The sequence below is a fragment of the Hemibagrus wyckioides genome, linkage group LG13 (genome assembly GCF_019097595.1).
Source record: "Hemibagrus wyckioides isolate EC202008001 linkage group LG13, SWU_Hwy_1.0, whole genome shotgun sequence".
Taxonomy (NCBI): domain Eukaryota; kingdom Metazoa; phylum Chordata; class Actinopteri; order Siluriformes; family Bagridae; genus Hemibagrus; species Hemibagrus wyckioides.
This window is the reverse complement of record NC_080722.1, coordinates 7,133,220-7,158,712: the sequence shown is the minus strand read 5'-3', so window position 1 is coordinate 7,158,712 and position 25,493 is coordinate 7,133,220. Positions and strand designations below refer to the sequence as shown.

General features: G+C 37.9%; 1 protein-coding gene across 1 annotated transcript; it reads right to left on the bottom strand.

The window, feature by feature from the left end:
- Nucleotides 1-572: 572 nt before the first annotated feature.
- On the bottom strand, nucleotides 573-24,957 carry pax2b (paired box 2b). The gene is made up of 10 exons (XM_058405762.1): nucleotides 24,393-24,957; nucleotides 22,824-22,989; nucleotides 21,807-22,004; nucleotides 18,182-18,261; nucleotides 17,800-17,919; nucleotides 10,714-10,889; nucleotides 8,438-8,552; nucleotides 5,003-5,104; nucleotides 4,174-4,260; nucleotides 573-3,083 (listed from the first exon to the last, which is right to left on the bottom strand). Exons 1-10 carry the CDS (start codon nucleotides 24,433-24,435, stop codon nucleotides 3,010-3,012), a joined length of 1,161 nt encoding a protein of 386 aa, XP_058261745.1. The 5' UTR covers nucleotides 24,436-24,957; the 3' UTR covers nucleotides 573-3,009.
- Between the last annotated feature and the right edge of the window lie 536 nt (nucleotides 24,958-25,493).

Here is a 25,493-nt window from a genome sequence, read left to right as displayed (position 1 = left end):
ACCTGTGCCCAGTTGTTGTGCGGACCTGTTGGTCTGCTGTGGCGACCCCTCACACACAGGGAGCAGCCGAAGGATCAACAACAAGGTTTTTAGGTTATTTAAAGGAGTCTCCACTGTCAGCTCTTTGCAACAGTTTTCTTTTGTCTTCAGGACAGACAAAACTGTTAAAGCGGGTTTAAATACAGTGTCGATAAAAATTAACATGTTTAATGTTTCGTATAAAATAAAGAATCATTCGAAACCCCTGTGGACATCAAATCAACTGTCCCTGATTATTATTTTCCTTGTCATGTGACCTGTCATGTGTTATTCCATAGTATACTAATGCATATGTATGAATTATTTTAGATAGATAGATAGATAGATAGATAGATAGATAGATAGATAGATAGATAGATAGATAGATAGATAGATAGATAGAAATGTTCCAAATGTGCTTGTATAAATGGCTTATAGCTTTCAGAAACAAACATCACATACTGAGGTCGTTGATTTGACATATAAAATTTATTTTTCATATGCACAAAAATTCAGACTTATATTTAAACAATGATTGAAGTAATACGGCTTTGTCATTAATCATCCACATCGCGTCACAGTCAAGACAGCTTTCGGTAACGTGTGATCGTCTCATGTGACTTTAAGTGTCATGGGTTCATTCAGGAACACTGAAAGTTTGTGGTCAGATTTCCAGAGAAATTCAAAGATGACACAAGGAAGAACGTCCTTCAAAAAATCCTTCAGTTCTTCCGTGCTCAATATATGTTAGGTGTTCTGAGTGACTTGAATACAGGTTGCATCACTGTGTGCAGAAAATAATATATTCGTTGAAAGATTTTCATCTGATTGGTATCGGTATGAAACGTTTAGGGTTTCAGACAACGCTCTGTTCAAATGAAGGAGTCGGTGTGCAGCTGGTCCTTCGAGTGCTCATCATTTTTGTGGCATGGAAAGAATATTTCGCTAAAAAATATTATATGGTACGATCTTAATTTCAGTGAATAATTCTTATGTTTTAAAGAAATATTCCTTTTACATATGCATAGCAATTTCCAGGTCAAAGGAATTTATCAGTGAAAATGAATGAATATTATTTATTTGCACCCAACAGCAAACTGAGGCCATTATTTTTTTAAGAACTCTGTTCAACAGGGCAGTTGTCCTATATTGATCTTTCTGCTTCATATCATATTATTAAAGTTGACAGTTAAGACCAATATGCATGATACTGCTTCAGAGCAATATGCAATATTTTTTTAAATGACTATTTACAGAGGGTAAAATGGTACATAGTAAATCATAAAGCATAATTAACAAATGAACAAAATAATTCATATAAATAATGGAAAATAAACAGACTAAAAATCATTTCAGTAGTTTTATATGCATATGACAGCATTTTTTTTTTCTCCTCTGCATAGGTACATATTTTAAAATGGTTTTTACCATAATACTGTTATCACAATACATTAGACTGCAAATAAAAACATTAAACAAAAGTCTTTGGCAAGTGTAATGTTAGTTCTGATATATTATCATTTATTCACTGTCGTTAATTTGTGCTCCGTGAAATTCTCATCCTTTGAGCGCAGGGTGATTTGATGTGGAAGGGATTGTGTAGACAAAGGTCTGAATGACAAGCAATTGCACTTAAAGTGTTGGATGAAATAACTTGCCCCCCCCTTTTTTTTAAAGAAAGTTGGATCATCCTAAAGCACAGGATTCTTTTTTATTTAGAAGTTTAACTTTGAGTCAATTTTGAGTAACTAAGAAATAGTTATCCGGCTGTGGTGTCAGCTATAACGATTAATTTGAAGACATTTCGAACGCATGAAGCAGGAGAAATGTTTTGTAAACACCTTCAGAGCATTAGATGCCACGTTGGATCAGTAGTATGTGTCATATATTTCTTCATAATGTGCCTTTCGAACCTTCAGTCAAAGCTACAATAAATATAGTATAAGCTGTCTGAGTTTTGAGGATCGGACAAGGAATAAATCATGTAACACAAGCTGCCAGGGTTTTACATAATAATTTACAGTGTGGTTTACACTAGAGTCCTTCACTACATCCCTTTTTTTTAAGCGTAATCACAAATTGGTTAGATATTGAATATCAGATTCCGGTGTACATTTGAAGTAAGAACGATGTGTAGTGCAAAATTAAGAGAAAATGATAACACCTGGTATTGCCATATCCGGAAAAATGTACACAATTAACAAAAATAAATCATGCATACTGCATTGTCATTTAGGATTAAGCCTGCAAGTTTATATTAAAAAAAAAAAAAAGAAAGAAAGGAAAATGCAAAAAAGAAATTAAGTTAGGAATATATATTTACTAATTTCCCAGTCTGGGTGGATGGAAATGAGGGTATACAGTAGGCTTGTCCTTTTCTTGTAGATAGAACTGTTTGTTTCTCCTCTCTCGTCACATTGTTTTTCAAGGAGGCGACGTGTTAATCCTCGATTCACGGCTTTGAACTGAAGACGAAGGAGCTGACATGCTGAGTTTAGGTATGTTCTGCTGTATGTATGTGTGTGTGTGTATGAATATGTAAAGAAGCACCAGATGAGTCCAGATAAATAATACTGCATTGCAAAGCTGAGAGAGAGAGAGAGAGAGAGAGAGCAGCATGATATGAGCAGAGAAATGATGTGCTGCCATGTGTCAGTCATAGAAAAGAACGTTTTCATTCACAACAATAAAAAAATCTGAATGTAAAAGAAAAGCAAAATCTGTTGATTCAAATTGCCTCATTGTGTCAATTTCCACATTTCTATCATTTCTCCCAAGGTTTCTCATTAGTCTTTGAGATGTGGATACCCACTATAAGTGTTGGCCGCTTGGATTTGGATGGCTGAATGTGGGTGAGCCTGATCTGGTGTCCTGATTGGCTTGTTCGTCATCATGTGACATGTTCAAAGCGACCCTTGTCCAATCTGTTCCAGCGTTCACACTGGCATGACAGGAAGTCCGAGGCGGTGTTGGGTTTGGTGTGCATGGTGTCTAGTGGCGGTCGTATGCAGCGGCAGCAGCTGGTGGTGCAGAGGCTCGGGATGCACTATAATAATAAGGGGAACCTGGAAGTTAACAAAAGAGGGACGCACCATTTCAATAAGGCACTGACAAACTCCAGACCTAAAATATACAGTCAGAATCATATGAGCATAATAATAAATTACTTTGTATTTGTATTTACAAATATTTAAAACTCTGTAAAAACACACACTCAGTAGCTCTTCTATCATTTACACTGGTTATTTGTCTCTTCCTTTAATCACTATCAACCATTTTTATATTAGTACTTCAGAGCTTCTTTCCTCAACAGATCCTTTAATGTACCCTACAATTTTTTCTCCTCATTAAAGGTTGGATTTGTGTTATTTGTTGTTACATACTTTGTAAATAAAGGTGTTAGAAAGGCAGTATATAAACTGAACATTTATATAATAAAAAAAATAAATCAATCAAATGAAATTTAGAAGAGTTCACATAATTTATGCGAAAAGGTTAAAACTAGCAGCAAGATTCTTTTCCATCTTAGAAGTAAAATGGCTGCTTGTGAACTGTAAGTGAAATGTTTTAGCTTGCTAAAGTGTTTTTGTTTTATTTATAATTAAAAGGGTTTCAACTAGATTTATCCACCTATTTTTTTGTAATTTATTGAATTAATTTTTACCTGATTAATTTACATCATTATTGCTTCTACATGTTTTTTTTTTTTTACAATTACACTAAATTGTATATATTATACATTTTATTTATTTTCAATTCAATTTCATTTCATTTCTATGATTTTTTTTTTTCCATCCTCACAAAGCAGATTCACAGGAACATAGAAAATCTGTAAACAATTATACAAAGTTTAAAATTGATCTCTATCCCTATTTATTTTGGATTTTGGATTTAATTGTAGTTTCTGGTTCTGGACTATTTCCCAGATGAAATACAAACGAGAATTCACACTGGAAGTCAAATCTGAATTGAAGAGAGATGTGATTTTATTATTCCTAAACCTAAATCAAAACAACCTTTTCATACAAACTGAGTAATTGGGTGCAGTAAAAAAAATTGATAAAGGTTCAAACATGTTAATGTTATGTTATGACAGTAGTAGATGCAAATGTTAAAACATTAGAATGTCTTTTCTCCAATTGCGGTAATACTCACTCAGTAAGGCTGGGTTGCTGAAACGCCATGCCTCGTTGTATGCTGTATACTGTGGGTGACTGTAGGGATTCCCTGAAAATTCGCTCCCTGCAGCAAGACATATAAGGCCATTAAAAAAGTGCTTGTACTTTATCAGAGAAATGCAGTACATTCAGAATCAGCAAGGGAGTCACAGAGAGGACCAATAGCCTTTTTTATTCTGCTGCCTGAAAATTTGCCCTCATTTTGCTGGTCTCTTGTGAACAGTAATCTCATGTTAAAATCAATGTGGTGCTCCTCTCTTGTTCATGTTGGTGTTTCGCTCTGCTCTCTCTTCCCATCTCATTCTCTTTCTTTCCCTCCCTGACTGTAGGTTCCCTGGTGACAACTTGCTCTTGTGCACTTTTCTCTTTTTTTCTCTCTCTCTTTTACTTCCCCAAGTTTCTTTCTTCTTGTGCTATGGAATTTCATTGTGTAGGAATTCAGACAGTGGCACTGAGCTGTTTTGTTGGTATAACACCCTCTCATTTTTATGACACTATAAAGAGCAGGCTTTAAATGAAGAAGGTGAAGAATGGCCTTCTTGACTTTAACAGTGTTTTGGGACCCATCACTAAATCTCTTTCTGGAAGGACCGGGAGAAAGGGAAAGACCTAGCCATGGAACTGACTACATTTTAGAACCTTGTCTATGTGATTCAAAAGAAGACGGAGTGACCATATAGGAAAATTTAGTGTTTCACAAAGAGAGGAATATTATGGAATCAATCAAATTTTTGAAGCTTTCTTGGCTAGACAGTTGGACGTTTATTAATTAAGATGTGTGTAAAACATTCAAGGATATTACTCACCAGGAACCATTCCCGCCAGTGTGGATGTTGGGTAGCTGCCTTGTCCTGTAGGGGGGACGTGAGGTGGATAGCCAGGTAAGGTTGTGTTGGCCATATCTCTGCCTACACCCAGACAACATACAACACATTTCATTAGTGTCAGCTATAAGCAATATGTGTCAGCTATATGACTTCTCTCTAAGGGTCATAACTGTATTTTCAATTATTTGCATTGTAGCTCATTGTATGGAGAAAATAAATCTCACTGTAAATGATTGCCCTTGCTGCAATGGTACAAGGATAAATACAAAAATGACCCAAGGAATAGTCTACAAATCAACTTTGACCCATTAGTGCAACTTCCTAATGTTGCTTAGAACCAGACACTTCTAAATACTGGACCTCACCCCATACATGACTCAGAGATGAACACAACTGCAAGCATGAGTCATAATAACCAATACTGACCCTTCCGGACAGTCATTCCTTCTATAGACCCACAGAAAAGCTCTGCATTCAGAGCAGTAATTGGGGCTGACGCTTAGCTGTCCTAGGCAGCCACGTGTAGCCCCGAGCCAGCCGAAGCAGCCAGTCAGGGGCCCCTTAACGACATTGTTGGAGAGAGTGAAAAATTGGGAGAGGGAGGAAGAGGGAGAGGTGGCAGGGGACGAGGGGAAAGTCGGTCACCAGTGCAACTTTAATGAGCAGGCCAGCAACCATTACGGCAATCACAGACCATCGAGTCTGTTCCACAGAGAGTACCAGGAAGAAACAGCTTTTGCCATTGCTGCAGTACTTCCTTTCTCAAATATAGTTTAATATAAAGTTTATCCAACTTCCAAAAATCCTTTATATGCAAACAGACTCTCTTTTAATAAAAAGTGATCAGTGAATCATTCTGCTTCTGGCTCTGCTTCTGTCTAATTATTTCAAAATATTTTATCCCAGTTTACTGCTTACTAGTTTAGGCTGCTGTAGGAAACAATGAGCGTCACTGAAATATCCAAGGTAAAAGAGCCGCAAAAAAAGAGTCTCTTTATTGTAAATTTAGGCAGTTTATGTTTATGGGACTTTCTTGAGTACCAAATGAGTCAGCAATTAAAGCTTTATTAGTTTGAATATATTACCTCCATTTACATCCGCTGAAACCTAAGCTTTAGCACTGCAAATTTAACATTGTTTAGCCATGTCAACACATTACACTGAATTTTGACGACAATTTATATTTGACGTGACAGCTTTTCACCAAGCAGTATCACAAAAGTTTTGTTTTCCAGTCCAGATATGGCTCCATTTAAATATGCCAATGAAAAATGCTAGGCTACTACAGTATTTCAGAGTTTCTGTCAAGTAAAATAAAACAAACTTCAGGTTCAAGCCATGAGCGAGAGTCTAATGAACATTCTCATATTAAATCCACACATAGGAAGGTCTGAGTCTATGTCAGGGTGAGAACAATCAACAGACATAATCCTGTTTCTTCATGAGCTTTAATCCTGTTTCATAAAGCTGCAAAATCTTGGAGAAAGCTTTTCTTAATCATCAGCTCAACATTACCACTCAGGCATTTTATCCTGTTGTTAAGATAATAGACACACAAGACCTACATCTATACCTTAAATCCAGTTATCCTCATTTACTGAGAATTACTTTTTTATATATTGATCCTAAAAACTGCAATTTATTATTAGTAGTAGTTGTACTGGTAATAGTAGTAGCAGTAGGTCAAGCTGGAGCATTTTTCTATGAAAAGGATACCTTTGTGTCTGCAACAAGAGTGAGAAGAAGAAGAAGAAGAAGAAGAAGAAAGATGAGGAGGAGGAGGAGGAGGAGGAGGAGAAAAGGATTATTTTAGGGCAGTGGGTCAATCTGTAGCATTTTCCTATGAAGGGGACACCTTCGTGTTTGCAACAACATGGCACAGGGATCTTCTGACCTCCATTTTCTATATTCGGGATGGAGCAATTTATCACCGGGCAAAAGCCCCTGCACCCTAATTAATTACGACTAAGCAAAGGATGTTTGGAAAGTCAAATTGCTTTAATTCCCTAGTTGCACAGTGAAAGTCGTCCATTATCAAATGTGTGCTCAAAGGTTAGTTTGCTTTTGTGGAAAGGAACTAAGCATTAATTTTTGAGCCTGAGAGCGTGAGGGCCTCTGGTCAGGACAATGACAGGTGCTTTGTTAAGGAAAAAAAAGTAAGGGTTGGAAGCTACAGGAACTTTTCTCACACTCTCCTCACAGGTTAGTAGCATCGGACCTGTTATAATTTCCTCGTTAACTTTTTTTTCCACGCTAAATCAGAGCCAAATTATTTTGCAGCATTTAACATTTCTAGTAAGGAACAGCTGATCCAGGCTCTAATGAAGGAATGATTTACATAATGTGTATATAACCATCTCATATCAGGCTCTTTATTTACTGCAGAATAATAAATAATATGTCTCAAATAAAATGTCTCTGAATTTTAATTGCAAGCAAAATGAAATGTAAATCTCCCTCATCTGGTAATGCAGCAGGTAATGCAAAATCTTTATGCCATGAGCGAAGGACACAAAAGATCTGTATCTGAAAAGTATTCACACTTCGCCAACAATCCCTGTCTCTTTTGGCACCCGTTACTTCATGAATAATTCATTTTTAATAGATTATGCAAATTTCCCCCCCCTGCCTAAAATCAACATGATCAATAACTGTGGACATTTTAATTGGTGCTGGAAAACATTTTGAGGATGAGTATAATCTGTGCTCCTTTCCCCTTGTAAAGGAACTATTCATTTGTAAATTGGATTTGGGCCTAAATGCGAGAGATCATTCAGCCACCTCTAAATGGAGGCTTGAGTTTCCCTCAGCTGTTTATCACTCGAGTGTAAACCGTAGCTCTGCCATTAACTTGGGCACAAACCGTACACCTGATTATTACATTCTACACGCATCCTATTAGTATTAGTAGTTACCGTGGGGGATATAAAGACACACATGCTAAAACACAAGTCAACTATGCATTCTCATTTCCTCTTTACCTTTGAGAATGGACAGCAATAAATTAAAAAAGGCTCAAACGCAGCCTAGTGTGAGCTGTACTTCTAAAAAGGCAAAATTATCTCTTCGGTGTGAAGATCAGCTTTTATGTCATTTCCTCAACTAAATATTATTTATTTATAATATTTATATTATTTATTTATTTATATTATTTATTATCTGTTTTGCTGTATATTATACATTGCATGCTTCCAAATCTTCACAATCTAGTCTCTGTTGCCTGACAAAGCCAGGCACTTTTGCTTGCTTATCGAACATACTTAGAAAGTTTTGCTACTTTTTGTTTTTAGTGTAATCGGTTACTAATAAAAAAAATATGTCAATTGTGTGAAATTTATAAATGTGGTTTGTATGTGACATCGTGCCAAACATGTGGCTTGTGTAGGATGTTAGTTAGAGTCCAGTTGATCTTACCTACAGGGTAGCTTTGGGACACGCTGGCACCCAGGTCTGAGGAGCTGCTGGAGGACAGACTGGGTTTAACCTCATCCAGTCCTGGGTTCAGTGCAGGAAGGGCATACTCGCTAGCCTGCAAGCACATAGAAATAATAACGGTTAATAAGCGTGCTGTGGATTTTTTTTTTCTTTCATGTGTTTAAGAGTCAGAGCCTGAAAGGTTGATGGTTAAAATCCCGGCACTGTCAGAAAGTCACTTAAGCAATCCTTTATCCCCGCTTGAATTATATCCTGTCTCTATAAGCAGCTTTAGATAAAAAAAAAACCCTTCTGCCAAATAAATAAACAGAAAATGGAACAATATAATAGGTCGCTGTTTGTATGTGGCTTAAAGGATGAGGCGCTGATGAGAAAACATTTGTCTACACTTCCTGTTTTCTTTCCTTTTTTTTTTTTAATTTACTGTTTAAGATCATATTTGCAGATGGAATAATCTGGGCAACACACACCACTGATGAGTTATGTTCAAGTACCCATGTAAAAACCTGTCCTTGGTCTTTGGGGTCATAAAACTGCATCTATTTGCTTATCTTCTTCTTTGCTTATCATTTTATGGATGCTCTCAATATGAGTGGCTTCCTTTTTACCATACAAACTCTTCAGACCGTATCAACAGATGTGTTGAGAAAAAAAGCCCCCTCTTTTTTTTGTTATTTAATAAAATGAGACTTCCGGCGTCTACACATTGATAATGTTTGCCCAGATCTTTGTGTGTTGAGTGTGTGTGTGTGTGTGTGTCACAGGGGAGGCCCCTGACCCCAGCCATGTCTGTCTCTATCACAGATAAACTCTAATTGTCTGCTACAACTGTTCGGCGTGGCCCCAGCCGATGTTCCTCTCTTTTCCTAAGAGGCCTCTGTGTGGAACAGCGGTATTCTCATGCAGATGCCGTGGTCTTGGGGAAGAGAAAGATATGAAAAGGATGAGCACATGGCCGGCAGAAGCGTGGGAGGGAAGAGGCCATCGGGCTTAGAAACTCCAAAATGGCTTTTTAATGCCCTCAACAGCACTCAGACACCTAACTAATAACCCTACATTTACATACACCAGAGAGAGAGAGAGAGAGAGAGAGAGAGAGAGAGAGAGAGAGAGAGAGACTAAGCATAATGAGTCCTGGGCTATGGGGGAGCTACAAATAAGAAAATACTCTGATTAATACTGCCACAAATTAAAGCTGATTTTTCTGGAACATTATCTGGCCATATTTTCCATTTTCACTCCCCTCGCTGCTTTCCTTCTGTACCTCCCCCACACATTTAACACCCTCTCTGACTGTCTTTGTGATAGCGAGTCATTTCCAATTCGTTTTGGTATTGATCTTGCAGTGAAAATCAGTTTTGTAATTAGCTGCAAATTAGGCCTTCTTCTGGAGGTGAGTGCTGTCGGCCTGATTAATCGCTGAAGTAATGCCACGCGATCACCCCCAAATTAAAATGAACTCAATTAGGTCGTTCCCCTTATGGCTCAGACTTCTGCTTTCAAGGGAAAATTAATAGTCACTTATTTTTAATAGTCTACTGAAAGTAAATAAAGGTTATCCATTTCAATAAACCTGACAATGTACAGTGAGCACTAAGGTAGAAATTCTACATTAAGTCTCGTTGCTTTAATAGCAGCACGAGTCCCTGATTTGAGACTCTACAAATAAATAGGCAGGTAGCTAGACCAGCTAGACTATTTTGGATGGTTTTTTTATTCTTAATTATTAAATGGATCTAACTGCAAATCAGATGGACTTGAAATGCATTCATGTGTTCGTTTGAAACGATTTTTATTCGTACAAAAATGCATGAGCAACATTACAAAGCTGAAGAATAGAGCAGATTTTTTACAAATATTTTCTCCCTCACAAGATCAATAAAGTGTAAGATTTTATCATGTTCCTTTAGAAGGATGATAAATTGCTGTTTAACAACACAGCTGATCCTCAGGCCCTATTTATTTTGCCTTCTAATGTAATTGAATGAATGTAAAACAGAAGCAGTGTAGACATGATCACAAGCTTCATAATGTGTGGGGGGAAAAAACAGGTCTGAAAATATATGAGTGTCATCAGATGGAAGATGCATGCTATACCATGGTACGCGAATGCTATAACTTAAATAACATTTAAGTAGAACTGGAGAATTTATACACGTTCAACTTGCTTATGTTCTGCTTAACAAACCAGCTCCACTGTTTTGTTTTGGTCTTCAACAAAGGAAGAGAGAAACACAGGGGACAAAGATGCTCACCTGCTCGGGTTTGATGTGTTCTGTGCTGGTGAAGACGTCAGGGTAGGCTGGGCGCTCAAACACTCGGTCCAAGGCCTCCAGCTGTTGTTGGGTAAAGGCATCAGCACGTAGGTGTTTCCTCAGGCTCTCCACACTGCCCTGGGAGTCACTATTCTGCCCTGAACCCTCTGAGCCATCTACAGAGAAATAAAATAAAAGGAAAAAAATATTAACTTGATTAAAATCAACATCTGTATGAACTTTCCCAGCATATGTACTGTACCAGAGCCTAACTGAGGCTTCTGATTATTATTTGATAATGCCTTTAATTATAGAAAGCTAGAATCAACATACTGTGGCATACTGAGGAAAAAAAGGTAGACTTTATAAACAACTGTAGCTGACATTATTTAATTAGTCTGTGGGTTTGCCCTGTTTTTTAATTGACTTCATTTTCTTTTTTCTTTCTAACGAGCTATCAGTGAAGAATATTTTGATGAAGAGATATGATCCATTGAAACTACACGGTTTTGCACGATTTTTCAAAAGTGTCTGTCATTTCATGATTGCTTGAAGTAATTAAACATTCTCTGGATGGGTAAGCAAAGACAAAAAAAATAAATATGGTGTAAAGCAGTGGGCAGAAAACATTTCCTAAAGTGGAAAAGCAACATCTGCCTGTAAAATTAGAGATTTTGTAGAACATGTGTGAATTTGTTAAAAAATGGTAGATATTTGGGCTGGAATTTCCTCAGAGTGGAAAGTGGAAAGAGAGTGAGTGTGAGAGAGAGAGAGAGAGAGAGAGAGAGAGAGAGAGTGAGGGGGGGGGACTACTCATTCTGGTGAACTGAGTGGAAGTTAAATTTTAAAGTTGTATATTTGACAAGCTCCATGCAAATTTAACTTCATCCAAAAGGGACCATATAGTATTGTAGAATTTGGGATGGTTGTGCTTTTAAAATACTATGCAATCAAAAATTCATTCCTTTCACTTACTCGCTGATTTGTATTCCCAGGGTTTATTAATTTGCTTTAGTCATAAGGCTGACACAGGTCAAATAAAGCTATTGTCCAGGTATAAAGTGATTATTCAGTCCCCACACTGGTTAAACAACAATTTGCAAATGCAGCAATTCCTCTACATAACCTGCTGACCTGATTAGCCATTCTCTTAGAGTAAAGAGGGGTGTCTGCTTTTGTTGCCTTTCTCACTACAATTGTGTTTTTATCTGCCTTGCCTCACATAAACACCCCCCACACCACACACAAAAACACACACACACATATATTGGTATGGTATTTTGCTCTCCTATGGAGCTGCCAGTCTAAATTTGCCACAGATTATGTTGTCTCCTTGGCTCATGAGCCTGATAATGTATGATATGCACAAGCACTATCGATTTCCCAGCTATGAAAGAAAAAAGAGAGACAGAGCGAGAGAGAGAGCGAGAGAGAGAGAGAGAGAGAGAGAGAGAGAGCTTAAGTGTGAGCGAGGTGGGAGAGTGATTGGAGGGTGAGAGTGTGGAATGGGGGGGGAGTCAAAGCTTGAAATGAAGCTGAGATGAACATCATGGCCTGACTCATCGCACCTATAATGCTGAGCGTAATCTAGCGCTTTTCTCCACTGCTGAATTCAATTGATCAATCATGTCTGTCTGCTGGTTCCATTTCAGCAGGTTATTGCCTCTGTGCTCCTCTCTGTGACCTTCTTCCCACCACATAACCCCGGGCGCGAGCCCCTCGCCCATCATTCACCTGGTGTGCATGTGTGTGTGGGCGTGGTCATGAAATCATGACAAATTCGATGACTGGATGTCATATTGCACTGAGAAGACTTAGACCTCAAACTGACTTAAAGGAATTTCAATTGATTCTGTAACTCTGGAGAGACATGATATTAGCTTTTATCATGTGAATTCTTTCCTGTCTGTATGCTTTCCTTTCTCCATGGCTATCTCTGATGCAGCTCTGGTGGATCCTAATGGCAGGGGGATCGTTTCCTCTAGTGTGCACTGGGGCAAATGGAGTCATTAATTACCCTCCATTACAGGGCCAGGACCACAAACCTGATCAATACAAGTGCATTTGTCATGCACACCAGTGACACAAACTTCCCACACACAAACCCACATATACACATGCAAACACACACAAGCCAATTACTGCTGGGGCTAATGTGGCTTTGGCATTTTGACTGCAGTTATCAAATGTCATCGTCAGCAGAGCGTCTCTCTGCAAACCCAACACAAAAGCTGTGCTCGAAGATGAAAAAGGACCCATCTGTACTTCCTGTTCTGTTAGTTGGACTGTAGCTGCTGAATAACATGCTTTAAAATGAATAAATACAGAAAATAGGGTGAATGTGGAGACTGTATCATAGTGTTAACAATAAACCGCTGTGTATTCTGTACACTAAACATCTTTATTCTGGATTTGGAAGGTAATCAAGCATCTGATGAAGCAGTGATCAAGACACCAGAACACCTTGGCTTGTCAGAGATGGAGTCTGCATTTTTTTTCCCCCATCAGTGCTTATGTAATAGCCTTCACCTGGAGCCAGATTGGCTGTGCGCTTTGAGCCTCCGGCCCCGAGTCGCATTCTCTCCTGCCCTGCTGCTGGAGTATTGATCTGCGAGTGTGAGCACTGGATTCGTTTTGACGTGAGGCAGTATTAGAGCTGAGGTAACGAGGGAGGCCACTCTATCAGAGCGCAGGAGCGGCTCTGAAACGCTGCGGGATGCACAACACCCACAGGGCATGACCTCTCAGTGAGAGAAAGACTGAGAGAGAGAGGACAGAAAAGAGGAAGAGAGATGATAATAGAGGGGGTGAAAAGATTGTAATAGGAAAATGCGACAGAAGGAGACGGAAAGGGACCGGACATGCCTGGAACATCATCATATATTCTCGTAAAAGATGGTTCAAATTTATCGTTCGTACATAAATTTCCCAGCCGCAATAAAACAAAGACATATCAGGTGGCCGCATTCATGCTTTAGTTTTATAAGGAGATAATCAACATGGCAAATGTAGCTAAGAAAGTAATGCATGCTTATAGACACCATTTTACCATCATACATGAAGCATGTCTGGATAAAACTAGCTTGTAACAATATCAAATAAATAAGTATGCAAATCAAGTGTGATCTACACTATTACATGCTAGCAAGCATGTCTATGTCTCTATAACTCACACATACAATTTCTGCTTCAAGGTGGCTGCTAAATGTCTTCAGCTATGCATTTTTCTTTCTTCTGTTTTAATACACTGTTCGAAACCACAAAAGCAATTCTGTTTGAGTTGAGAACTTGTGTGGTGTGTGGTGAGTGTGCGGTCATTTAGGCAAGATAATCTGGTGGCTATAAAAAATATCTAATTTGTAGGTTACAGCTCAGGTGGAAAACTAAAGAAGCAAACTTTAGAGAGAGATAATATGTCGTGAATATGAGAACTATTTTAGGGAATAGATGGGAGAAAATATTTTTTCAAATTATACCAGTGCTTTAAATTTTATTACCGGATGGAATGTGTACACATAATTAATAGTGTAAATGATTTTACAGTATAGACGCAATAGGAGTCAAGCAATGAAACCATGTTTGCAATATCCTACAGTTGTCCTCCACGTTGAAAATTGATCTCAGCATTCATTCTAACACTGGTGATGAAAATGAGAGTCTTCGAATGCTTCTTTTGAAATATACAAATGAGCATTTGTATTGAAATTGAGTGATGCATAATTTATTTGATAAATCTGAATAATTTGTTGTCTCATACATATTGTACACTCAAGGTCAGGGTTTCAAAAAAAAAAAGTTACTTCTCCTTATACTCCTTGCTCTAAAATCCTAAATACATACAAGTCCTAAAACCTGATCCTAATCTTAATGTGAGAGTGAAAAATGTGGTTGGATTTTCTTTTTTTTATATAAATGAAGCAGTATGAAACGGTTTGAGCACTTCCTCCACTCCTAACCCTAACTGTACATTTCAGTATATGATTTTTATACAGTTTGGTCACAAACGTTGTGAGAATTTTATTTGTAAATTAAATCAGCCGCAGAAGATTTGTTATGAAGACTGTGCTGGGTTCATTTCAGGCCTCAATCAGTAATGATTTCAGTACTCATCTGTAGGAAGAAGCAGCTTTTTAAGCCCCCCCCCCCCACCCCACCCATCTTTTGAGTCTGGTTTGTCTCATAGTGTCATCACTAGAAGTTTTAATTGGCAGTGTCGCTCCCGTTTGCTCATTAGCGATCTCGATTTCCATAAAACCGCTTATGACGAAGTCCGTTGTTAAAATCTTTATAGAATATAATGGAATTGAAAGTGATAGATTAAAGCCATGTTAAAACATAATCGCACAGCAGCGCACTGAATCCTGTTCTGATTTCCTGCATGTAACATTAAACCTCTTCGTACTGGAGTTGAAACCGAGCTTCTAATAAAGTAGTGTGATGGAAACACCAGCGCACTTTTACACTTTCATGCTGGAGATGAAACCAACCTCTAGTACATCCAGGCAGAAGCAGAGTTGCAAGGTTGCCTTAGCAGAGTGTGTGAACCCATGCTGAGCAGTGTGTAAGAGTGACCGGTGTGATCTTTCATCTCCTTAATAGCCGGAGTGTACGAGGCAGCAGTACAGTAATTTCTGTGATATGAGGTACTAGTGGAGGGGTTGGGGGAGCAGTATGGATGGTAGATGTTAATTTGTGAGGTAATTACTTTTCTCAGCGGAATTGCAAATTCCCTTAAATGTCACTTCCATCTCGCTGCTCGGACAGCCACAGGAGCGAAGGCACAGCAGATCACTCTCTCTCTCTCTCTCTCTCTCTCTCGCTCTCTCACTCCATCTCACTGCTTTTAATTTGCAGTAATCCAGTGGCAGTGGCAGATTAATAGCCGAGCTGACACCTGTGTCCCTGTGGCCATCCCTGGCAGAGCGGTGGTGTACATAAACGCGTGTCATGGCGCATTATCTCATCACTGCGTGGGTAAGAGGAGCTAGACTTAGAGTCTGCTGCTGAATTCAGCCCTACTGTAAGGACAGCAACAGCTGATGCCTTGGCCTGGCACTGTGCCACGGTGCAGGCTAAAAACAAACTGACGCCACCGCTAACACCATCTATTATCTTGTAGCTGACATGGTGACTCTTAACCCTCAGCAGGGTTTTCTCTGAGCACAGCTCAGTGGGTTTTTTATTTTTTTCTCCTCTCCCTCTATTTGGAAATGCTGATGTTCTCTTGTTATGAAATAGGCTGGGAAACCTCTGATTCAACATTGAGTTTGTAGTTTAGAAATCCTAAGTGTGTATGTGTGTGCAAGCGTATTAAATCCATCGTGTTGATCTAATAACCAGTAGAAATGATTAGACATACAAATACACGAATGGATTGTGATTGACTAAAACTGTCGCACATTGGCTGGATGCTTTTCCTTACTGCATGTAATCGAACACCCCCCTTAAACTCATCCCTCTGTTATAATGTATTTGAATATTGTGTTTTTAATTAAAAAATAAATATTCCTACACTTGCTCATACGGTTGTGTGTATGTGTTAATCTATTTGTAGTTCACATCCATCCATGCAGACGTACATAAAACATAAGAATATAAAGCCCCACCCCCACAGACCTCGCACTTTCTCTTCTCTATCCTCCCATTACTCTTTCTCCCCATTTCCTCACTGCCGATACTTAAATCAAGAAAATAGGCTCCCATCAGGAGGGTCATTTCAGAAGGAGGAAAACCCCTGAAACAGTCAGTCATCTTCTAGCACATGGGACACACACACACACACACACATATCCAGTCTCCTAACTCCCATCATTTCTGTGGTTCAGCTATAATGTGGCGCTGTGCCCTTGCCGCTTGCCGTGCCCAACCGAAACAGAACAAATGGAAGCATCCCATAGTGACTGATACTCTAAGCAGGCGAATGACCTCTTTCCCAGATCTCTGTACCATACGCCCGCTAAATGCATCTGTTGTATGTATCTGCTTCACACTGAGCGCTGTACTCTTCTTTGAGGTGATTTAGCAGCTACGGGCTACATACAGCAAGCCATTTACCCCCTGTACATAGGAACATCAGATTGCACTAACAGCACTGAAACCTTGCATAAATGGTGACCTCATGGAGGAAAATAACAGCACTTGAGTGTGCTCATATTTGCTTTTTTGCAAAATTCAAATTAGTCATTCAATTTATTATGTTATCTGTTGTGGTTGTTTGGACTGGATGTGCAGGATAGACGGGGTGTCAATGCACACCAGATCCTTCACAGCTATCTACAGAGATATCTATAGATAGCCTGTAAAGAGCATTGACTCATAAAAATGCAGAGAATATTATTTGGGGTCCTTGTGTTGAGTGGATTCTTGAGACTAACCACTCTTGTTCTTATTGAGTTGGTCTGACATGCAATTACTGAAGAGCTTTTAATCACAGCACAGCAGATCAACTGAGATCACGGCCTCACAACCAAAACTCATATCATAATCACTCTTCGTCATACTTCTAGACCAACAAGAGCACAGCCAGAGTACAGACAGACAGACAGACAAAGGTCATGTTCTTTATTGTTTAAAAAATGAACAAATCTCTAAAGAACTGAAATAATGTAAGTCTTTAAGGTCAGGCTACAACTGCGATCAAGAGTAAAACATGACATTAGCATGCTAGTGTGTAAACAACAAAAAAGCATAATACTTTTGCAATGCTACTGCAGTCTTTAAAAGACAAAAAACATTAGCTCTGTGGTTAACAATGCAACTTGTCTTGCAAAATAAGTCAAGTATTTGGATTAAAAAAAAATGTGGGGAAAAAAATGTTTCTAATAGCAGTAAATAATATAGTATATCCATTTTTTTAACTACTTATTTCTTAAAAACAATACCTGCAAAATAGGACTGTTAAGCTAGTTTAAAAAATATAAATAAAATTAAAAAATTAATAAATAATATTTCTTTTTAAATTGAAAAGACTTTCGATCTGATTTTTAATCCCAAGGGGGAAAAAACAAATAAAAATCAGATCTTTACAGTTATCGCTACTTCATCCAGCAGGAAAGGTTAAAACATATAGAAAGCCCATGTGCTTACCATCATCTCTTTTCCTCTTCTCTCCATTGGAGCGAGGGATCCCAAGGATGCCATTGATAGAGTATGAACCCACAGGATCACTGGATCCACTTGATACTGGAGGGGACGCTGTGCTGGGGACTATAATGGGATACAGGAGAAAAGTGATAAGCTAAGAAACACGTCTCTTGAGGAGATGAACTCTCCATAGGCAATTTACAAAAATTCATAAACAATTTACCAGTATTTTTATACTTAATTATGTCGAGGCACAGACACAGTGTTAAGTCTGTGAAACTAAGCGTTTACATGTTTATCGGTGTAGAAATATCGGATGTTAAATCCTAAGCGGATTTAAAAAAATCCAAACAACAGTAAACATGAAGCGGTAGGAGGATCTCACCTATAGTGTGTCCTGGTGTTGAGAGAGATGTTCCATCGGGAGAGGGGTGGTACTGTTGCTGAACTTTAGTGCGAATAATCCTGTGAAATGAAAATGATACAGGTCATAAAGCTTCAGCGCCTGTAGAGTATTACACTGAGGACTTGCTATCAGATTGCATCAGAAGGTTTTTTTTTTTTTTTTTTTTTTTGAAAGAATAAAAACTCTAAAAAAAATGAAATAGAAATAAAGGAAAAAGAAGAAACGGGCATCTTAAAAATTTTGGTACCCAAATCAATCATTATATAATGTATCAATATTATATTTTTCGTAATTAGTGCAACTTTGAAAGAAACAAGAAATGTTGGCACTTTCTACAGCTATATTCAATGACAGCAATACATTTACAAATAAATCCATAATGGACCATATCCTTCAATCATAGATTTGTTAAGGTTATTAATCTTCTTGATTGGCTTCATTTAAACTGTTAAAGCTGTCTGTTAAAACTTCTAGACGAACTCTAGTGAAGTACAGATACTTGAAAACAGTGCTTATGTATGGTAATCAAGCTACACTGAGCTTCTCAGATTATTATACCGTAAATAAAAAGTTGATTATAGTTAATAAAGAGAGAGAAAGCATGAGCTTGACGTTCCCTAGGATGGGACTAAAGATAAAGATCGCTCCATTTTTTAACCAAGTTACAAAGTACAGAAGCTCTAGCTGCATTTTTGCTTTGAGTGATCTTGCAAACTAACCATGAAATCACATCAATTCACCTCCATGATCGACTTGCCTGTCCTGCACTAATCATTTCTTTTCTTTGCTCAAACACATGCGCTCATTTCTTCCTTCTCTCTCCCATTCGTTCTCTATGTCTTCCTGAGGAAAACCCCAGCGCTGGTGTGGATGAGGTTTTATTGATCCAAACACAGAAATAAAAAGTTCGGGATTAGCCACATGGGCAAACAGATGCAAATAGAAGGCTATAAATTACATGTGACAGGAAGGCAATAGTTGCTTAGTGCCTTTGCACCAGCTTACGCCAGCATCTGATTTCTTTAATCTGAGAGGCACTTTAGGAATCGAGGAGGCTGTCACACTCATTTGGACAACTTGAGTTTCATTTATCATAAGTGCCACTGTGTATGTTTTAGCTCAAATATGTCAAATCTGGCTTAGAAAACTTGGTATGGAAATTTTATTGCACGTTTGCTGGCTAAACAAGTTGGGTTTTTTTTTTGCTCTAATTATTTTACAGACTTTCTTACTGTTTCCGTATTGGTCACATAAATTTACTTCACATATAGCAATACTAAACATTTATGAGCTTTTATGTTTCATTCTATGATCTATAGGCAATATTAATACAGAAAATAATTGTTATATCACAAATGAGTTTGGCTGTTGTGACATTTGTCTTGTGGTGGTCCTGTTTAAAAGTCAGAAATGTACCCATTAAAATGACAGTGCTGCCATTGATATCATGATATTATGCATTGATGTCACCTCAGACACTCCTGACCTCAGGCCACAGCTTTAAAGAAACTGATTTAGCTTTAGCAGTGATCAAATATCAATAATTATTTATTGCTTCTTGTTCTCTCTCTCTCTCTCTTTCTCTCTCTCTCTCTCTCTCTCTCTCTCTAACAGTAATTTGACCCCATCACTTGTGCGGTCTCCATAAATCCGAACACTTTATTTGGGTTCTTATTGAACAAGTAATTTGAGAGAATGAATTAATGCCATTCCCATAGCTGAACATTCCCTGAAGAAATATTAAAATTGCCCTACACGGGAATCAATAATATTGAGTGCCATTGAGGGCTGTTTTGATATCTTGTGGTCAGTGTTGTGAGTGACTAGAAGAGCAGAAACCTCGATGCAACAGGAACTCTGTAAGAGTTAATAATGCATGCCAAAGAAAGGTGTTTAAAGCTGAACCATCCTCTCATTGTCAACAGCCCCAAGCTCAGCATTTCACATCCATTTACACACACACACACACACACACACACACACACAGAAAAACAAATAATTTATTGTGATTGTTATTGCATAACGAATTTATGTTGAATAAATGTGTTGTAAAATAAACCTGCATCACATCAATATTTTTTCAAGTGATCCTCAGATTTAGATTTCTTTATATCATTCTGAGTGTGATTATACACTCTTGGGGTTCTTCAAGGATTCTTTCATGGGATGAGTGGGAGTTCAACTCTGGACCCTCTCTGATAGGGAAACACTGATATAGAGTTCTATAAAGATTTCTTTAAAAAAAGTAGTCACAGCTAAAACTTTTAACTATATCTAAAAAAAAAATATCTAAAAGATTATGGAATACGGTCTATACTTGATTTCATTCTTTCTTTCTTTTTTTTTTAATGGAAACCTCACATTTATATTTTAATTTTAGTCCTAAAGACTCAGTTTTCCCTTTCTAAATAGCCAGCAGGAATTGATTTTAAATTCATAAAAGCTTAAAGAGATGCCATTAATTGTATTTACGCAGGCCACATTTTGAATTTCTCATCCATTTGTGTCAAAAGCTGTTTTTTAAGCAATCACAAGGCATGAAATGATTTTTCCCCCTTTTCTTGTCTGAGGCGTGTCTATTCTTTGGCATTCAGGCTCATTAAAATATAATGCCGAGGCTGGTTTTATGGAAGAGTGACTCTTAACCAAAGCTCACAGGCCTTTCTTTTCCTCTCCTGCCGCTTTTACTCCAGTGCACTTTTGCTCTTTATCAATAACCACCGTCTCGTTTTCACTTCAGACTTCTGCAATGGAGCCTAATTCCAGATTTGATTATTTATTGCTTGGTTGAACATATTGTGTAGGGCTACATATGGAATCCTCTGTCCCTCTTTAGAATTCCTACCAAATCTGTGTGGAGTTTTTTTTTTTTTCCTTTTGCTTTGCTTTGCTTTGCTTTTCATCCATCCATCCATCCATCCATCCATTCCACAGTATGTATATAGCAAAGTATATGTTGTAGCCTAATACAGCTTTGCATTATTTATTTGTTAACAACTTTTCCATAAATTTTGTTCAGCCACATATCTAAAAGTTAGCAATGCGTTATCTGGCAGTTGTGCTTCTGTTGTAGGAAATCCATCTCAATCTCACTTCGGCGTCAGGGTTCCTACGAATTTAGCCTGTGATCGTGTTACACGCGGAGTGATGGTGGCGCTGTGGAAGCCATCCTGAATAACACGTTAAATCCGGTGCCATATCAGTCTGACATGCTATTTAATATGATAGCGTGCTGTTTGGGTTACAGTCCGAGATTCAGCACGCACTGCAAACCATGGTGGAACTAAAGGGACTCAATTTTCTCTCTGGAGATAAACATGGATGCGCAAACCGAACCGAATCTTGTTCAGAAGCAGTAGTTTCACCATCAAAAATATACTGGAAATTGTCAATAAACAGAGTAGGAATATTTGGGATTTTAAAAGAATATATTTTTGTGTAAAATCAGATATTAGATATATACATTTTGCCCTTCAGACGTCTATATATTTAATGTCGGGAGTACTTTCAAAAAGTTTCTGCGGCATCTAAGTCACATTTAAAGCCAACCCCCCTCTCTGCACTCATGGACTGTGCTTTAATAATGAATATCCGTGCTGCTTACCTGTTGATGGAGGAGACGCTGGGCACGGTGTCGTTGTCGCAGATGCCCTCCGCCAGCAGCCGGTCCCGGATCTCCCATGCGAACATGGTGGGGTTGTGTCTCTTATAGTCCGCTATTTTGTCCACAACTTTCGGAGTGGCCACCTTCGGCTTGGAACCACCGATCACCCCGGGCTTTATACTGCCAGTTTCATAGTACCTGGAGCACCCAGAAGGAACAATGGTACACGCAGGCCTACAGCAATTCAGTACAGAGTAGTATAATACACAACAATAATTTCTCACATGTGCAAATTTATACAGCCTTTAAAATACAGCATATAACGAAGAAACCATTTCGAATTTACACTGTGTCTAATTTCATTAACACAAACACTAAATAACATTTTTTTTATTCTTCAATAAGTTAACAGTTACATTAAGAAATGTATACGTTTAGGACATGTTTACTATCATTTTTAAAGCAAAAAAAAAAATAGACTTAAATTTTTTTTTTTAAAAATTAGCCAGATATCTTAAAATTACGAAATTTGTCAATTTTCTTAAGATCATTTGTGACTCTTCACCGACTAGACAAAAGAGCTCAGTTGTGTTTAGCATAATCTAAATTCTCAATATTTTAAAATGTAATAATAATTTGCCTAGAATCAAATCTATCTTTAATTGGAGCTGAAAGTGGATTAACGCTGTCTGTTTTTATTTTGTTAGATATATTATTTATAGCTAATGATTTATTGGATATTAAATGGATGTATTTAAGATCCTTTAAAAGTAAACAATAAAGTGGAGGAGAAAGTGGAAGTAATTCTGCAGAAGTAATTTTCTGGACTCGAGGTCAATTGTGATCTTTCCAACTGGCCTCTGCTCACATCCATGCAGAAAGCACAAAGATGACTTTGAGAACAAATATTTAGCATTTAATTATGAGCGTATAGAGAACATTATTTCTATCTCTCTCTCTCTCTCTCTCTCTCTCTCTCTCTCTCTCTCTCTCTCTCTCGCTCTCTCTCTCTCTCACCTGCCCAGGATCTTGCTGACGCATCCGTGACTGACCCTCAGTTGGCGTGATATGTCGCACGGTCTCACTCCCTGGTGCGCGAGCTCCACGATTCTCTGGCGCACGACGTCCGGTAGCGGCCTGCCGTTCACGAACACACCACCCAGCTGGTTAACTCCGCCATGCCCTGTACAGACAGACAGACAGACGGACAGACACACACACACACACACACACACCATGAAGAATACACATAGTTCTATTTCTCCCAGAGTTTTTTTCTTCCATTCTAATAAATTTTAAAGCATCTTAATTAAGAAAGTGAGCCACATTTATTATTTATTATTTGTTTTTATTTTTATTTATTTCAAGTTAAGGCTTTAATTAGAGAGCAGAATTACAGAAGTAGAGTATTGATTCAAACATTTCAGCGTTGTCGTATGTAGAAGCTGAAATTGTGAACTGCACGGTGTCTTGAACTGCTGTATAATGTGTACGTAGAAAGCTTTAACTTTAAGTAATTCTTTTATTGATTAATTCATTTTTTATATTGCGTTCATGCGTCCAAAATATCAGATTGGACCAGGCATACTATATTTGTATGCGTATAATAAACTCTTTGTAACAATATAACGTGTAAGTTGCACGTTTTAAAAATAATTGAGAGATTAAAATTCATTATTTGATTATTATTATTATTATTATTGTTGTTGTTTGTATTATTATTATTATTATTATTATTATTATTATTATTATTATTATTATTATTGTAGTGCTGCAATTACTTATGGCAGATAATACTGTTGCGCATTTTTCTTTTAAAAACTGAGAGGTACCTGTTATTGGTCTTATTATTACATGGTATTTCTTTGTGATTTCATTTGATCCAGTTCCATGTTGTTTTCTTCTTCCTGGACCCAGCAGTGGCGCTTGTTCTTCTTTGCTGGGCTATTACATTACGTGCTAATTCATATTCCTTACTCCGTTTTTATAAATAATTAAGAGTTCCTCCTGTTACACATCTCTAAAAAGAATGTCTTCATTATCTTAAATTAATAATGTTGAATGAAAGGCGGCGGCCGCAGGTCACGTTGTTGAAAAAGCTGGTTGTTTTTGTTTGGATGGAGATATAGTAACCTTTTTTTTTTTACTTTTATTTATTAAGGTATTTTGTTTTTATGGCAATAGATTCTGTGCTGATTTTGAATGAAATTAAATTGGAAAATAGTAGAATGACATCATCGTTGGGTAAGAAAAGACTCATTTAGGAAAAGTGAACATTTAAATAAAAAATGTTTTTAATTCTGCAAACGTGTTAATAAAAATATTTAACTACAGAGATATATCGTTATACATTATTATTATTATTATTATTATTATTATTATTATTATTATTATTATTATTATTATTATTATTGGTGTGGTTAACAAATAAACTGTTTTCACCTTATTTTAATAGTGAATAATCAGTGTGAGATAGCGACATTTCCAGGATATCCTATGTAGAATTAAGCTAAGCTGTTTTTTTTAATATATTCATAAATAAATTGTCATAATTACTTCCTTGCGTTTCAAACGTGTGAAACTTACGGTGCATGGCGGAGAATGGGTCTGCTTTGCAGTGAATATCCATTGGATAGCAAAGAAAAGACAGGTAATCAACTGAAGTCGCCGTCTCGCTTTCCTTCTGTAGATCAAAATATATAAAAAAGAGAGAAGCAAAAAAGAAGCAGGTGTGTTTGTGAAGAAGATTGCGATTCCCCTTGGGTTCCGACCGGAAAACTTCAGGGGGAAAAAGTTCCCTGTTGAGAAACTGTCCGCTCAGCGTTAAAGAAAAAAGGACGAAGGATATGTCAGGTGTCAAGCATGACCCAAGCTTGTTTGGTAAACTGACACCGAGAACCAAAACCGAAGCGGATGTTTACAGAACGCAGGCGTATTTTCAGCGCGCGTGCACGAAAACCGCGAGCAGCATGGATGGTCCCATCGAGCCTGGTCGTGTCCTAAATCCCGGGGGTGGCCTCGGCTAGTTCGGATAAAGAGTACAAGATGCGGGAAGCTATACAAGGGTTTCCTTCGGTCACCTTTACACCACGGACTAACGGGATGCGCGTGGGCTAGAGATGCGTGGGCCGGGACTGAAGCCCCGGGCCGGTAGTGTCGGTGTCTAAAAGCTGCAGATCCCCTCTTTGCTTATATGGATGACTTCTCAGACAAAGGCAGCAGATTCCAACACTTTGTGATTCGCCAACGTAAAAAGCGAGCGGCTAAAATAAGGAGGGCCATCCGCCTGTCACTCCAAAAAGGGGGAGGGAGATGCGCCCTGAACTCTCTGCTCTGCTATAGCAATAGAGTTTAGTGGGAATTTAGACGCACTTTACATTTTCTGCAGCTAATATTCTAATTCTGTTATATCGAACGTGATTTACGTTTTCTCCCTTGGTATTTCTTTGAATGAATTCAGTTTAGTAGCTATAACACAGAACACGATTTCTATGAAATGTTAATTATAAAATCCAGCATTAACTCTAGGACGCGATGCCGGTGTACACGCCACATGATAATGCGCGTGAAATTAGTCATTTTTGCGTAATTGAATTTGGCCACGTTTCAATTTTTTCTTCTTCCTTTTTTTTCTTCTTCTTCTCCTTCTTCTTTAATGCCAAGGATTAAAACAAATTGTGCATATAA

What these genes read in the sequence shown, in the direction of transcription:
- pax2b (XM_058405762.1), bottom strand. Translation starts at nt 24,435, where the DNA reads ATGGATATTCACTGCAAAGCAGACCCATTCTCCGCCATGCACC. An exon ending in CCCATTCTCCGCCATGCACC is followed by an intron (nt 22,990 to 24,392) that starts GTAAGTTTCACA and finishes CTGTCTGTACAG; the next exon opens with GGCATGGCGGAGTTAACCAG. An exon ending in AACACATCAAACCCGAGCAG is followed by an intron (nt 8,553 to 10,713) that starts GTGAGCATCTTT and finishes ATGTGCTTGCAG; the next exon opens with GCTAGCGAGTATGCCCTTCC.